At 36.5% G+C, this 14894-nt stretch overlaps 1 protein-coding gene across 1 annotated transcript in view; it reads left to right on the top strand.

The window, feature by feature from the left end:
• The first annotated feature begins 4285 nt into the window (after nt 1-4285).
• Nucleotides 4286-14894, top strand: part of PRKACB (protein kinase cAMP-activated catalytic subunit beta) — a 69107-nt gene continuing 58498 nt past the window's right edge. The window contains exon 1 of the mRNA XM_026700237.2: nt 4286-4675. Coding sequence (XP_026556022.1) covers nt 4630-4675 — 46 coding nt within the window. The 5' untranslated portion in view covers nt 4286-4629. The remainder of the gene's footprint in view (nt 4676-14894) is intronic.

Below are 14894 nucleotides of genomic sequence, written 5' to 3' on the forward strand. Positions count from 1 at the left end.
TTGTTGTTCAGCTTGTTAAAAGTGGAAATACTTGGATTTGCATTTTATTAAAACAAATAATCAAGTATTGGCTGAAGTGGGACAAATGGGCATCTTAGGAAGTACATTTCTAATTCTTAAGCAAGAAAACAATAATACAAGAGAATCTCTTTTAATATCTTGCTTGCTGAAAACAACTAATACTGAACATGAAGCTGAAAATGAAAAATGTATCAGGTTTTTCCCTTTTCAGTATTTCTGTAAAATCTTGTATTTAGCATCTGGTCAGATATATTATCCTTTTTTTACAGTTCAAAAATATGTACCACAATTTTGTCTGTTGCCTGCTTACATTTTATTCACTGACAATGGAGGTGTGAAAGAAGAACTGCTTTTTCAAAGCAATTGAGAATCACCTCAAAACCTTCTGATGTCCCACCCCCCCATCTTGTTTTATTAAATTTTTATTGGAAAACTGATTGGTTTATTTATTACTTTAATTTGTAAAGTCATCTGTCTCAAATACATGACTTATGTATGCACAGATAGTGTTCCAGTGATACTTGGCTCTTACTTGAATTTGTTACTTAGTGTAATAAAAACTATAATCATAAATCAGTGCATCATGCAGAGAACCACTGATTGCTAAAATTATTGTAGATAATGTGCATGATACATTTAATTTTATCTCTTTACAAAAGTTACAAATTTGATGGTAAAATATATACCTGGATATTGTTGAGTAAAGTCTTCTGTTTTCACATAAAACTATTACTTTTAAAAGTCTTTTGAATGTATTGAAGCTAAAAGTTGGTTACTATGTTTCAAAGAATAAAAGAAAAGATTACATGTTTCACATTCATTGGAATATTTGGGATACATTTTGTAATTTTTTAAAGCTGGAAACAAAAATACTGCAAAAGTAATGTGCCACAAAAAAACCAATCCTGGAAATTTTGAATGCAAGCTGAGATTCCTAATTTTATTAAACTTCTAAAAATGACATTAAAATGTTCTCATTACTGAATTTGTTAATTAATGTTACCATGAACATTATAAAGGGGACGTGGAGATTAAATCTGTGGTACACTGGAATTTATTGGCAGATGAATGGAATTGTTATTTTCCAGATAGTTCTCATAAGTCTATTCATAAATGCAGGTACTGTAGTCCTCAATTTATGACCACAATTGGAAGTAGAATTTCCATTACAAAGTTAAAAAGTGCAATTTCACTTGACTGCATTGCTTAGTGATGGTAATCCAACCGAATCCCACCAGTTGATAGCTGAGAACCCACCTCAATCCAGACTATTCCCAACTTGGTCCCAGCCAGCCCCAAACCTAAATTCTTCTAAAGTAAGGACCTACCTCCCCTTCAACTCCCCACAACTGCTTATTCCTTGCTATTTTGTCTTCTGAAAAAAAAAAATGTCACTGGACTTAAGATTTTACTGCCAGTTTCTCCATTGACTCTGCTTGTTAAAAACTGGTTGTGAAGCATGCAGATGGTGAACACATAAATTTGGGATGCTGCTGAAGTTGTAATTTGAATGGTCATTAATTATATCAGTCATTGAATGAGACATAGCCAGGGGTGGAATTCTACCGGTTCTGTCCAGCTCTGTAGAACCAGTAGCTCTGAAGAGCAGCAGACATAGAACTGGTTCTATGTCTGCTGCTGTTTTGGCCCACCTGCCCACCCGGGCTCTTACCTGATCTTTATTTCCTGCTTTTTCAACCTCAGCTGCTTTGCGTGGCACAGCTGTGGTTGAAAAAGCAGGAAAAAAAGTGCTTTTTGAAATGCTGAGCACCCGCGCACAGCACTGCTCAGCTGTCCAGGCAGCAAGCTGATGACGTTTGTCACACGCGCGCAAAACATAAATCACCGAACCAGTAGTTACACCGGTCAGATCCCCCCGGATATTCCCCAGTGAAATGTAGGCACTCCATTACAAAACATAGAATAACAGAGTTGGAAGGGACCTTGGAGGTCTTCTAGACCATCCCCTTGCTTAGTTTGTTAGCCATAAACATGCTGGTAGCCATAAAACATATGTCTGAAGCACTGGCTGCAGGGTCTAAGCCATGACTACAACTGGTCGGTCAGAAAGGAGGTTTTACTATGAAGCCTCAGGAGTACCCACTGCTCAGTAGTTAATGAGATACCAGGCACAGCTCAAGAAAGAAGGCATTGTATTTTCCTTCATTCAGTTAGCATTAATATATGTTGCCAGGTCATCCAGTTTGGAACAATCTTGTTACTTTATTCTTCAATAACAATTGGTTATCTTTGGCTTCTGAGGCCAGAGTGCACCACTCTTTAATTCTCCAACAGAAAAGAATCACAGGGGTTTAGCCTTGAATATGGTCAGAAAGGATGGGACAAAACTCTCAGCAGCATTTTTCCCCTCTGTCCTTCACAACAAAAGAAATGAAGTTGGCCTTCTCTTATCAGAACGCTAGTAAATAGATAGTGTCACACTGGAAAATAAACCCTTAACAGACTGAATTATAGTATTTGGTCTTATAAAAATATACCCAGGATTAGATGTGAGAGGATGGGTATAAATCACTGATTATTGGAATGAGAGCATTTTAGCTGGAATTGACAAAAATAATGAAATAGGCATCTTATATCTGAAAAGTATTACTTGAAAGGATCTTCCACATTTAGATAGTCTATCTGAAAGTAGCATTGTTAGTTTTTTAAAAAAACGCCATCATTGGTGTTTCAGCCTAAATGGCAGCAATCCCATCTGAACTCCATCAGACTCCCAAATATGTCCTTATCTTAAGGTGCATTTCACCAGACTGACTTAGTGCACTGATCAGGTGTAGGGAGATCAAGGTTCAAGTCCATCTTCAGGCACAGAAACTCAGTTTTTCAGCCCACCTACCTCACAGGGTTGTTGTGAAAAAAAACAGATGGGAACTCTACTACCTTAAATACCAGAATAAAAAGCAGAATATAAATAAAACCAGTAAATGTTCTAGGTGGCTGAACATTTATTCTCACATGTTATGTCTAGCCAGCATGTATTTTTTATTTCATTCTGTTTAGGTCGCTCTTTCCAATGTCTATGGAGATTCTCAGATCATGGTTGGTGCTTTTTTCAAGAGGCAACTGGACTTTCTTGATTTTCTTTGAAGACCTTTCGCTTCTCATGCAAGAAGCTTCTTCAGCTCCCCACCCTCCAGTCAGAGCGTCTTCAAAGGAAAAAACAAGAAAGTCCAGTTCCCTCTTTAAAAAAAAAAAAAAAAAGCACTTTGGGGTCCCTAAGTCCAATTATAGACAGCAACGCAAGATTGCAGCCACTCAACCCATATCAATGCATGTTTACTCATAAAAGTTTCTCTGAAAATTATTCCCACACACGCAGAAGATAAGTAGATGGATAGCGATAACCTAAGCTCATTTATTCTGAAGTCGCAGAGCCGCGAAAGCGGTAAGTTTCTCCTCGGCAGAGATATTTAGCACTACATTCCGATCCCCCTCCCCCATAACTTCAGAGCAGAACCCGTCCCAGGCCACTGGGAACTCATTCTCGAGTAAGCCTAAATTTATTTATTTATTTATTTGATTTGTCAATCGCTTACAAGATAATAGGTGTAAGCATAAACATGAGTAATACAGGAAATGGGTACGAATAAATGGGGACAGGGACAGTAGGCACAACGGTAGGCACTTATGCACGCTCCTTAGGAATGGGGTGAAGTCAATAGTGGATAGTTTTGAGGTTAAAGGAGTGGGGGGGTTAGAGGATGTAACAAGAGAGTTAGGTAGTGCATTCCGGGCATTGACCATTCTGTTGCTGAAGTCGTACTTTCCGCAATCGAGTTTGAAGCGGTTTACATTCAGTTTGTATCTCTTATATTGTTGTGGTTGAAGCTGAAGTAGTCATTGACTGGTAGGCTAATAGTAAATAGTAAACCAGCTACTTTATTTTCAGATACGCCTAGTAAAGTAGCCGCGGCGTGAGGTACCGAACCGATAGTTAGGTGGCGACTATTTCCAGTCAGAGCAAAACCGGGGTCTGTCACCGGGTGCATAATGCGCGGAGGAACCGGGGAGGATTGGGAGGTTTCTTTGTAGCGGTGGCACCTGCTGCCCACCTCCTTCGGGGAAGGGACCAAAACACAACCAGAATTATTCAGTTCCCACCGGGCGCTTGCCTCCACCCCGCAACAGCCCGGGCCGAGGCACGCCGAAGGTTTTTTTTTTTTTTGCAGACGTCGGGCACGGAGGTAAGGACTCCGACTCCGAAGGAGGAGGAGGAGGAGGAGGAGGCGCTTCAGAGGCCGTCATTTCCGTCGTGTGTGAGTTAGGGAGGGAGCGAGGGAGGGACGGCGGCAAGCGGACAAACCAGCCGAGCGCTCTCGCTGCCGCCTCCTCGCTCCTCAGGCCGCCGGTCAGACCGCCCCCCCCTCCCCGCAACCAAAGACTCGGAGCGGAGAGGAGGAAGAGGAAGAGGAAGGCGGGAGCGCGGAAAGCCAAGTGCGAAAGGGGAGGGGAGGGAAGGGAAGGGAGGGAAAGGGCCGGTCCGCGTCAAGCCAAGCCAAGCGCCGCTCGACACGCAACTCGGGATTCCCGCCCTTCCCTCTGGACGGACGGCGCAGTCCGACCTCTCTTGCTCGCCCCGGTCCGGCCATGGGGAACGCCGCCACCGCCAAGAAGGGCAACGAAATTGAGAGCGGTGAGTGAGCCCGGAGGGGGGACGAAAAGGCGAGCTCCGTGGAAAGCAGGCAGGCGGGCAGGCAGCTCTCTTTTCTCCTCTCCCACCCGCCGCCCCGCCGCCGCTTTACCAAGGTGCGCCGGGACGACCAAAGGCAGGCCCTGCGGCCTACCCTGACGGGTTGCGGCAGGAGCAGCTTCTCGTCTTTGCCCCGGGCAGCAGGCCTGGAGGTGGTGGCTGTGTTTCGGCGAGTGCCTTCGGTCCTCTTTGCTTGGCCTGCGGGGCCTGCTTTGCGTTAGGAGCCGGGGGTGGGTGGGGGCTCGTAGGTGAGCGGATTAACCCGTGTCTGAGAGAGGCATTGCCGGAGAGGGCAAGAAGGCAGCCCCGAGTCCCCGCAACCCACATCAACTCTCCCCACTTCCAGGCTCACTGTAACTAAACTGCTCTGCCGGAGGAAACAAAATTAGAACCGGTGGGGGGGTCTCCCTTTTCTCTCCCCCAATATCTATAGACTTTCCAGAGAAAGCTTTATGTCATACAAACCTGCTTGGAGAAGGAAACGCGGGTAACATAACAGTGTAAACTGTGCACTGATTTGTCGGGTCCCCTGTGTTTCTTCTCAGGTAACAGCCCCAGAGATCTCCCTATCCTTTTCCCACGATAAAGTCCTTTGCTATGGAGAAAGGATTAGTCCCAGCATCTGCAGTGTAAAAAGAAAGCTTCAAGCACGTTGGTCGTGTAGAAAGGTTTAAAGTTTCCTATGGGGGGGGGGGGCACGTTAATTGATTTCTACTTCAAGGTAGAGTTCTGATAATAAACTTGGATCACCCAAAGTTTTAATAAGCAAAAGAAAAGCAAATGCCCCAATGATCCATTATTATTATTAGATAAATATTTGGATTAGTCTTTAACCCATCAGAAGGAAGCAGACGATAGTTTGTCTTATGCTGTACTAATAATAACCATATTGATTGCTTTTATTTATATACTGTTTTTTGTTTTATTTATTAATTTGCGTCCCACCTTTATTATTTTTATAAATAGTTCAGATGGAAAACATATCCATCACATCTTCATTTTCCCCATAACAGTAACTCTGTGAGGTGAGTTTTGCTGAGAGAGTGATTGGCCCAAGGTCACCCAGCTGGCTTTCATGGCTAAGGTGGGACAAGAACTAAATACTTTCATGTTTTTAGCTTAGTGGCTTAACTACTAGGCCAAACTGGCTCCTTCGTTTCAACTTACTTGGACTCATTTTTAAATAGTAGTTTATTTTGATTAGATATATAGTCTGGCAAATAATCAGGCAGTTTGCTTTATAAGCTTATCAGCTTAATAAGGTTTTAATTGGAGGAAGCTATGAGTCTTTCAAACAAAATTAAATATCTGGCTGAGTAATAAAGTAGTATGCCTTTTTTCATTTTTGAAATGACAAGAAAGGCAACAGTGCCACTGTTGGCTTTCTTGTCATTTCAAAAATGAAAAAAGGAGTGAAATATGTTTAACACCATAATCCACTTCATATTTATAAAATAAAGGCCATGGAATTCAATTAAATTTACTCACAGATAAGTTTATATAATATCACAGCCTTAGTGCTACTTAGAGGAACATCTCAAGATTCAGGTACCAATGTTTAAGAACATTATGTTATAATGAATTGTTGTGTTCTTGTTTAAATAATAATATGGAGAATCGTTTTCTTGACTTCTAGTGAATGCTTGGTATGATGAATCAGGTGAGCCTGACATTTGAAAAAAAAAAGCCCCTCTCATTTTGGATTTTGTACCTGAGAAAAGGATTTTCCTTGCAACTGTTGTTGAAAACTTTCCTTTCCTGCCATGGTACTTCTTGTGAGTGGTACATTAATGATATCCCAAATGAGCTGTGGATGCAGAAGGCTATTTATGTAGACAACATCTTAATCTTGTTTCCAATGCTTTAATTTTTCCGGCTTTGTTTTGCTTCTGCTAAATGTAAGCTGTACATTGAAGGGCTTAAAAGAGACAGATTGCTGGGTTCTTACACTGAGATCCTCTTTCAATCTTTTACTTCTCAGATGTGTTGTTTTACAGTTCTGTTATCCCTAGCTAGCATTCCAAGAGTTTTGAGGTCTGTTTCTGTAAGACGAAGCCTGACTTCTAAAGAATGACTTCCTACACTACAGTATGCTTTAGGTACAGAATAGCAACTTTTGGGCATCCATTTCTACCCAATGAGGGATTCTTGTTTTCTTCACTCTGGAACCCATGTATTTAGTGTACAATTTTGTGATTCCTTGAAGCATTTTGAACAAATTCTATAATCTTGTCTGGATTATGCATTGACCACTTTTCATTTCTTTTAAACTAATTAAACTGAAACTCTGGTTACCAATTTATAGTGCAAAAGTTGGGTTTCCATGATTTTGAAGTCTATAAATTGGTCATCTCTTTACACTGTATGCATATAATTAAAAATAGTCAAGTATTAGGCTGTGGCCTAGATTTCCTGTTATATGGCAGTATTGATCATGGTGTTCAATAGCTATATGCACTTATAGGCAATTTTGACCCTTCCCTCAGAGCTAATTACGGGTTTGCCTTTGGTGCATTGTTTTCTGATCTGGTTGGAATTTTGCAAAATAAGGCAGTGCGTTGTTTGAGAAGAAAATTCTAGTGAAGAACTTTTTTAGGATTATATAATAAAGATTGTGGAATAGTAATATATCTTGAAGTGATTTACTTTTTGATAGAGGGTGGGTAGATTGATCTTATTAAACTTTGGCCCTAGAATTTATTATGTGTATAGTATAGCATTGGTGCACCTATTTTTTAAAAACCGAAATGTTTACTAAAGAAGAGGTCCACAATGAGAAATTCTGGCTTAACAAACTTGAAGTGTTGGATGATGACATGACATTGGGAGGGCATGATAGTGCAATAAGGCAACCTCTCCTTTGGATCAAGCTTAGCTCCTCGTGACTTCATAGATGTGCACAATACTCATTGGTTTAATTAACTTTGAAGCCAACTGTAGCATAGAAATAATCTCTCAAGGACCAGAGTTGGATGTTTTTTGAAGAAATGTGAAAGCGTAGTATCTGTAGGCTGATAATGTTTTGTGAAAACTAATAACATAAAATGATAGTGACTGTAACTAAATATGCTGTATGAAAATGAGATTTTTAAAACTCTCAGCTTGCAAGGAACTATTTGAAAAAAATCAGTCAGTTGACTAAAACAGTGCAACTTTTGTTGGTTGAGAAATTGAATTTGTGTGTTTTCCCCCTCAAATGAGATACTTTCAGAAATGTTAACCTAAAATATATTTATATATAAATATTAACAAATCTAGAATGTATTAATAAAATTTTTAAAATCTTATATAAACATTTATGATCTAGTAACTTTTGGAAAAGCAGAACTTTAAAAGCTAAAATACATTTAGAGCTAAGAAACAATGTATACTTTCAAAGAAGAAAAGAAACTCTTTAATTTAATGTACCTGTCAACCAATAGGGAATTCCCTTTAACATTTCAGAGCATTAAATAAAATATTGAAATATTGATGGTTTCATGATTTAAGGAAATATGGTTCATGAAAATTAACAAGTGATCATTTAATATTATAAATTTTTAAAATGCCTTCCTGTGTTGGAATCATAATTCTGATTATAATTATCCAATTCATAATCAGAATTATGTTCATCCTCATTTCAGTGAAACTATGAACTCCACAAGATTGGAAAAAAAAATCTAAAAATGAATGTTGCTGGATAAATGTAAAAGTAGTCCTTGACTTACAACCACAATTGAGTCCAAAATTTCTGTTGTTAAGTGAGACATGTATTAAATGAGTTTTGTCCCATTTTAATGGCTTTTCTTGCGACATTTGTTAAATGAATCACTACAGTTATTAAGTTAGTAACTCGGTTGTTAAGTGAATCTAGTTTCCCCATTGACTTTGCTTTTCAGAAGATCACAAAAGGTGATCACATGACCTTGGGGCACAGCAACAGTCGTAAGTATGAACCAGTTGTAAAGCATCCAAATTCTGATCACATGATCATTACCCTTACATTGATGAACTGTGAGCTAGCTACAGTAATAAGAAATGTGCATTATTTGAAAAAAATAAGGCGAAAATTGTTATAGGTAGATTTCTGAAGCTTCAGCTAGATTTCCCTGGTCTGGTGTATTTCCAGTCTGATTTCTTCCAATTCTGAGTGTTACGATCCTAATATAGTTTACTGTTTATAACCTTAATGCTTTAATTCTGGGTAAACTAACAGAGTTGTAAGCTAGTGGGTAGCCTTAGAAATTAAAGAAATAAATATAATTTGAATTGTACTTGTTTTGCAATTTATACTTGGGAAAGTTTTCCTTACTACTCCAACATTTTAAATTTAATTCACAGAATATATTCTATTTTATCTTCATAGAATTTTGTAGCAATGTCTTTAATTCAGATAATTTGAATAAAGCATTAATATTTATTTCACTGGACAGTTTGATCAAGAAGTAGTTGCAGAGAATCGAATATGGACAAATATGAGATAATACAAATGCATGAGTATAAAAGATGGTTGTAAATATATGTATATAATTGTATATAAATGGAAATGGAAATTATATGCAGCTAGCATTATACTAATAACATAAGGGGAAAAGGAAATTAACTGTTATGTGTATCTATACTATAGCTTGTATGGCCAAAATGACGGCCAAGAAATTTGCACTGTGTTCAATTGTTTTTAAGTTTATTCAATAATTTTTTTAAAAAAAGAAGAAGTGGGCTGCTGTGGGTTCACAGGGGTTTGGGAGATCCTCTAGCTAAGATTCTGCACAGTTCAGAGAACTCCCAAATCCCACTCCTGGCTGGACCCACCCACCCTGCCCTTTCCCTCCCAGGAGTCCCCACATGGTCCATTTTGGTTGCAGGTAAGTGTAGAATTGGGGAGGGCAAAAAATTGGCCTCTCAGAAACGGGCCTGTTTCTGGCTTCCAGAGAGCCTCTGGAGCCCAGGGAGGCCATTTTCACTCTCCTGGAGACTCAAGGAAAGCCTCTGGAGCCCAAGGAGGGCAAAAAGCCTCCCCCACCCCCCGTGGTGCAGGAGGCTGACTAGGCCATGCCTACTATGGCCATGCCCACCTAGCAACTGGATGGAGAACCCGTTGCTAAAAATTTTGAAGCCCACCCCTGAGTAATTGTATCATGGACTAAGCCATAATACAGTTGGTTTGTTTTTTCCTGGCATGTTGTATGAAAGCAGCGATAATGTTTTATAAACCATAGTTTAGGCTCACCATATTATGTCAATGCAAGTGCATTTTATTCCAAAATCAGAAATAAAAGGTTATGTATGTAGTGTGGGAGGTAAACCAAATTGTTTTACCACACTTAAGCCTTGGGTTAGAAAACAAATCCTTGTTTCTGGCAGCAGGTATTTTGTTGTTTGCTTCTGTTTCCTTCCTTAGAATTTTATCATTATGCTGAAATATTCTGAACTACAAATAAATATCCAAAGCTCAATGAATGAAAGCAGTTTACATCGGAACCTTTTGCATTGCAGGATATTGCTTCAGATTATCTTTATCATCACAGAATTCTACTACTTATGTATACATAGGGAAACAGAATTGCCAATATTCCAAAAGCAATTACACACATATGTTTAATTTCATGACCAAATTATAAGGATGATTTTCAAGAGCCAAAGTTCTTCACAATATTGATCATATGTTACTTTGGCTTTTTGCAAATGTTGGGTGTTTATTTTATGTTTAAAGTTTTTGCTCTACCATTTCGACAAGGTGTATATTTCAATGTAAAAATTTAACCAGAACATAATATAAGTGTTTAATTGGTTCTATTAAATTGATTTAGGCTTTCTTTCTTGCAACTGGCAGAACAGGTAATCCTCAATTTACAACAGTTCATTTAGTGACCGTTCAAAGTTACAAGAGCACTGAAAAATAGGACTTAGGAGAGTTTTTCACTTATGGTCTTTGCGGCATCCCCGTGATCAAGTGATCAAATTTAAAATACTTGGCAACTAGTTCATGTTTATGACCAGGGTCACATGATCTCCTTTTTTTGACCTTTTGACAAGCAAAGTCAATGGGGAAGCCAAATTCATCTAACAACTGGATTATTAACTTAACTGCAGTGATACACATAACTCTGGCAAGAAAGGTCATAAAATGGGAAAAAATTCACTTAACAAATGTTAACAACATACATTTTGGGCTCAATTGTGGTCTTAAATTGAAGATTACCTTATTTTAATCTGAACACTAGTTCTGTGGTTTCAGAACTTTTAACTCTCGAGGATAAGGTTTCCTCTGAAGAAATAGATAGAGCCAGAAATATGCATCCTTTGTGTTTGTGCTCACTATTCTTCTTGTATAGATTGCCTCAGAAATAATAGTTGTCTCTTACTAGAAATTCAAAGTGATCACTCATAGGAAACTTTCAAAATCTTATCAAGAACAAATCTCGGGCCAAGATTAACATTATTTCCTAGTTGACTACAAAACCATTGTATACAGAAACTTGTATTTTTAAAAAGAGTTATGCAAAAACATATTAGCCTTAGTTTACCTTAAAGTATCATAAATTGTAAATAGAGCAATTAGAAATATTTTTACAAAGGTATGGCACTTTTCATAGTTAGTGGCAAGTATGCTTATTCTCAGAATTGTAACTCATTCTTCATATTGATTAAATAACTTGCTCTAATCTAAACATGATATCAGTAGATCTCTTTTTTTATGGATCTTTCATTCTAGCTTCACAACTGAATAATGAGACCTTGGAAGATAAAAAGTATGCAGAAGTTTATTTGCAGTACTGTACATGTTTTAAAGTAATAAAAAACAAACCCACAATCACAGATATAGGAAATATTTACTATAAATACCTTATAGCAACTGCCAATATTGGTATTACAGATTAAAAAGGCCATCTGTAAGTTGCATGTTGTTCCCTGTGTAAACAGATATGTTTTGATTGAAAAGTAATTGCATGCAATTAAGTTTTTTTTTGTAGTTGATGAAATGTTTTTAAGAATATGTTGCTTGTATGTTTTTGAAGTTTAATTCTTAGAGTTATGTATTATTACTAATCTTGATTTTAATGCTCAGTGGCAATGTGGTAGTTGAGACTCAGAAATTTGTCTCTTAAGTTATAGTATGGCATTCAAACGTGGTATTCTCAATAGCTCAGGATCTAAAAATAAGAAATAGAGACTTCTTTCAGAAACTATGACAGATGCTTTTTGCTGTAATTGGTTAAATCTTATTGCAAGTACCTGCTTTAATGTTACTTTATTGTAACATAGAAGTAATTTAATCATAGATGTGTGGCGTCCGTTTGTCTGGAATGTTACAATTGTTTCCAGTTTAGAAAATGGAAAACCTCTATACCATCCCCCTAGTGACAGAATTACTATTACCCAAAGTAGAAGTTGAATATTTCAGAGTTCTCAGGTCTGTTCCATTCTGTACATACCTAGTGGGGATGATGTATATGAATTTAAATTGGGAGAGGAGCCACATTTAATCAGCATGGCATTTTAAAGTTGTCAACAATTTACTTATGAATATTAGCAATTTTATCCAGTTGATTTTAAATAAGTATTCCTTATTTGTGTTTCTTTATGGGTTTTTTTCCTTGTTTGCTTATTTGCAAGAAATAGCCAAAGCAATTTCACTTTAAAATTCATGAATAATTTCTATTCCTTTCAATTGATTTTTCTATTTTTGGTTATTAGATAAAGACACATAATAGTGGAATGTTTTAAAACCTTGTTGTTGTAACATTCCTGAATTTAAATGGGTAGACTCTTGTCCTAGCATAGAACTTGCTAAAATGATATGATAACCATACACAAACAATATTTGTAATTTGTATACTGAAACTATATATAATAATGTGATAATTCAGAACATTTTAATCTAGTTATATTTTTTAATTCATATTTAGTGTTCTAACGTGATAATTCTAATGCAAATATAAAGGTATATTATCTGAGCTCGTTAGAAGTTACAGTTTAATATTGTAAGGTATACTAATAAAATGTAGATTTTATGAACATACTGTAGTTGAAAGAACTTTTTTTAAAAAGGAATTATATGTCTAGCACAGAACAGAATCCTAATAGCTTAATGCCTGATGGCTTAGAAACATATGCCATTAGTATCATGGCAAACAACTAAAGATCTCTACTTTTTAATTACAAAATATTATTTTGCAATCTAATGAAATTGTATCACACCAAAATAGTGAAACTGCCCGCAAATATTTGCTTGATTACTAATAACTAAGTAAGTACTCTGGGTTTTTTTTTCTCTGCTAAATATGTAGTCATCAAACAATGTTGAAATACAGGTAGTTCTCAACTTAATGACTGCAGTTGAGACCAGAATTTTCATTGTTAAGCAATCCTGTTGTTAAGTAAGTTGGGCCTATTTTTTTGTCACAGTTGTTAAGCAAATCACTGTAGTGGTTCAGTGACTCACACGGACATTAAGTAAATCCTGCTTCCCACATTGATTTTGCTTGTTGGAAGCTTGGCTAGGAAGATCATAAAAAGCAATCACATGAACCCAATGTGTTGCAGCCATAATAAATACATGCTAATTGCCAAGCAACCAAATTTTTATCCTGTGACCTGTCGTGGTTATAAGTTTGAGAACTGTTCATAAATCACTTTATTCTGTGCCATATCTTTCACCAGCCACTAAACAAGTGGTTGTAAGTCGAGGACTGCCTATACATCGTTAGTTTTTAGTATCAGTGGCTATTCTGGAACAGTTCAGTACACGGCAAATTCTTACTAGTGCTAATTTTTAAACCTCATTTATTAAGCAATGTTATATTAATATTTTTTGTAAACAAGTTCAAGTTCCATGAATTATGTTCTAATAAAATTGGCTTTATGTTCTAAAAAATGTTCATGTTTTTCACCATTGTAGTGTGAGAAATAACATAAAAATGCAGATGTGAAGCAAACTTTGCAGTAAAATAATTAGTCATGACAGTATTTTTGAAAGGTTAAAAACTGATAGAATGTGAAGTTGTGTATAAATTTGTTAACTGTCAAATTGGTGTGGGGTGGCATTAGCTGTATTGTTTAAAGTAATTTAAATTCTCTTTTTGAAAGTAGTTTGGTACTTCATTATCAGATTTACATGTGTCTAAACATTATCTTTTCATACATGGGAATGTTAATTGTTTTGATATATTTACCCACATGAAAGAAAATTAATTTTCTTTCTTTATTGTTTAATCAGACAAGCATGTATCTTTATAAGTCTGCACAATGCAATACTTATTTGTCTTTAGTAATTACTGATTCTTAGTACATATTTTCCTGTGTCCCTGTTATTTTCTAATTACAATAGCTCTGTAAATTTTTATCATGATACAAGTAGCTTTTCTTCTCTGTTTTAAAATAGAGTACCCCCAAATATTTTATTCATTAATAACTGATCTGGCATATACACATATTCTTGGATAGGTTTCTAGGTAATAGTATAGATTTGTTTTTAAAAAAATACTGAAAAGAAATTTCTTTGTGTTAAATCTTTACTTCATAGGTTTCATTTTTGATGAAAAATTTTAAAGATATTAAACATGTTTCAGTATTATGGGAAAAATATAAGTTTGAATTTCAATTTTACAATGCTAAACCATGCTGCTTTTCTTCTGAGTTTAAAATAATAAAATATTGTGCTTTTAACTGTATTTTGTACTTCCAGTTTGATTATAATAGTTACACTGAAAAGTTTATAAACAAGTTTGCATAGTATATAAAAATGGATACCAAGCACCTAGAAATATAGTAATTATTTCAGTGAAGTAATACTCTGAATTATATTATGTGAATATGGTATGCATATTTGTAAATAGTGAACATAGTGGTGGTGTAAATAAATTTAGTTATATTAGTTATTGCAATGAAAAAAATAATTTCCAAGATGTTTTCCAGGGAACAGAGGAGGATAAACAAGTGGTTGACTATATCCTAGGCAGGAGGCAAAACCATACAATAAGGTAATAATCCAATAGAGTATTTCAGTAGAGCACAGTGGGGGGAGATTCTTTGGGAGAGAGGAATTCATAATCCATATTGACAGGTGTTTGGACACCTATTTAATTCAGTGCAGAGAGTTTCATCCAAGTTATGATGTGGACAATACAGATGTTGTCCATCCCTTCCTTGTAAAAAAAAAGTTTTGCAGAGCTTATTACCC

This window comes from Pseudonaja textilis, chromosome 3 (genome assembly GCF_049901715.1).
Source record: "Pseudonaja textilis isolate UNSWEBS1 chromosome 3, rPseTex1.2, whole genome shotgun sequence".
Classification (NCBI taxonomy): domain Eukaryota; kingdom Metazoa; phylum Chordata; class Lepidosauria; order Squamata; family Elapidae; genus Pseudonaja; species Pseudonaja textilis.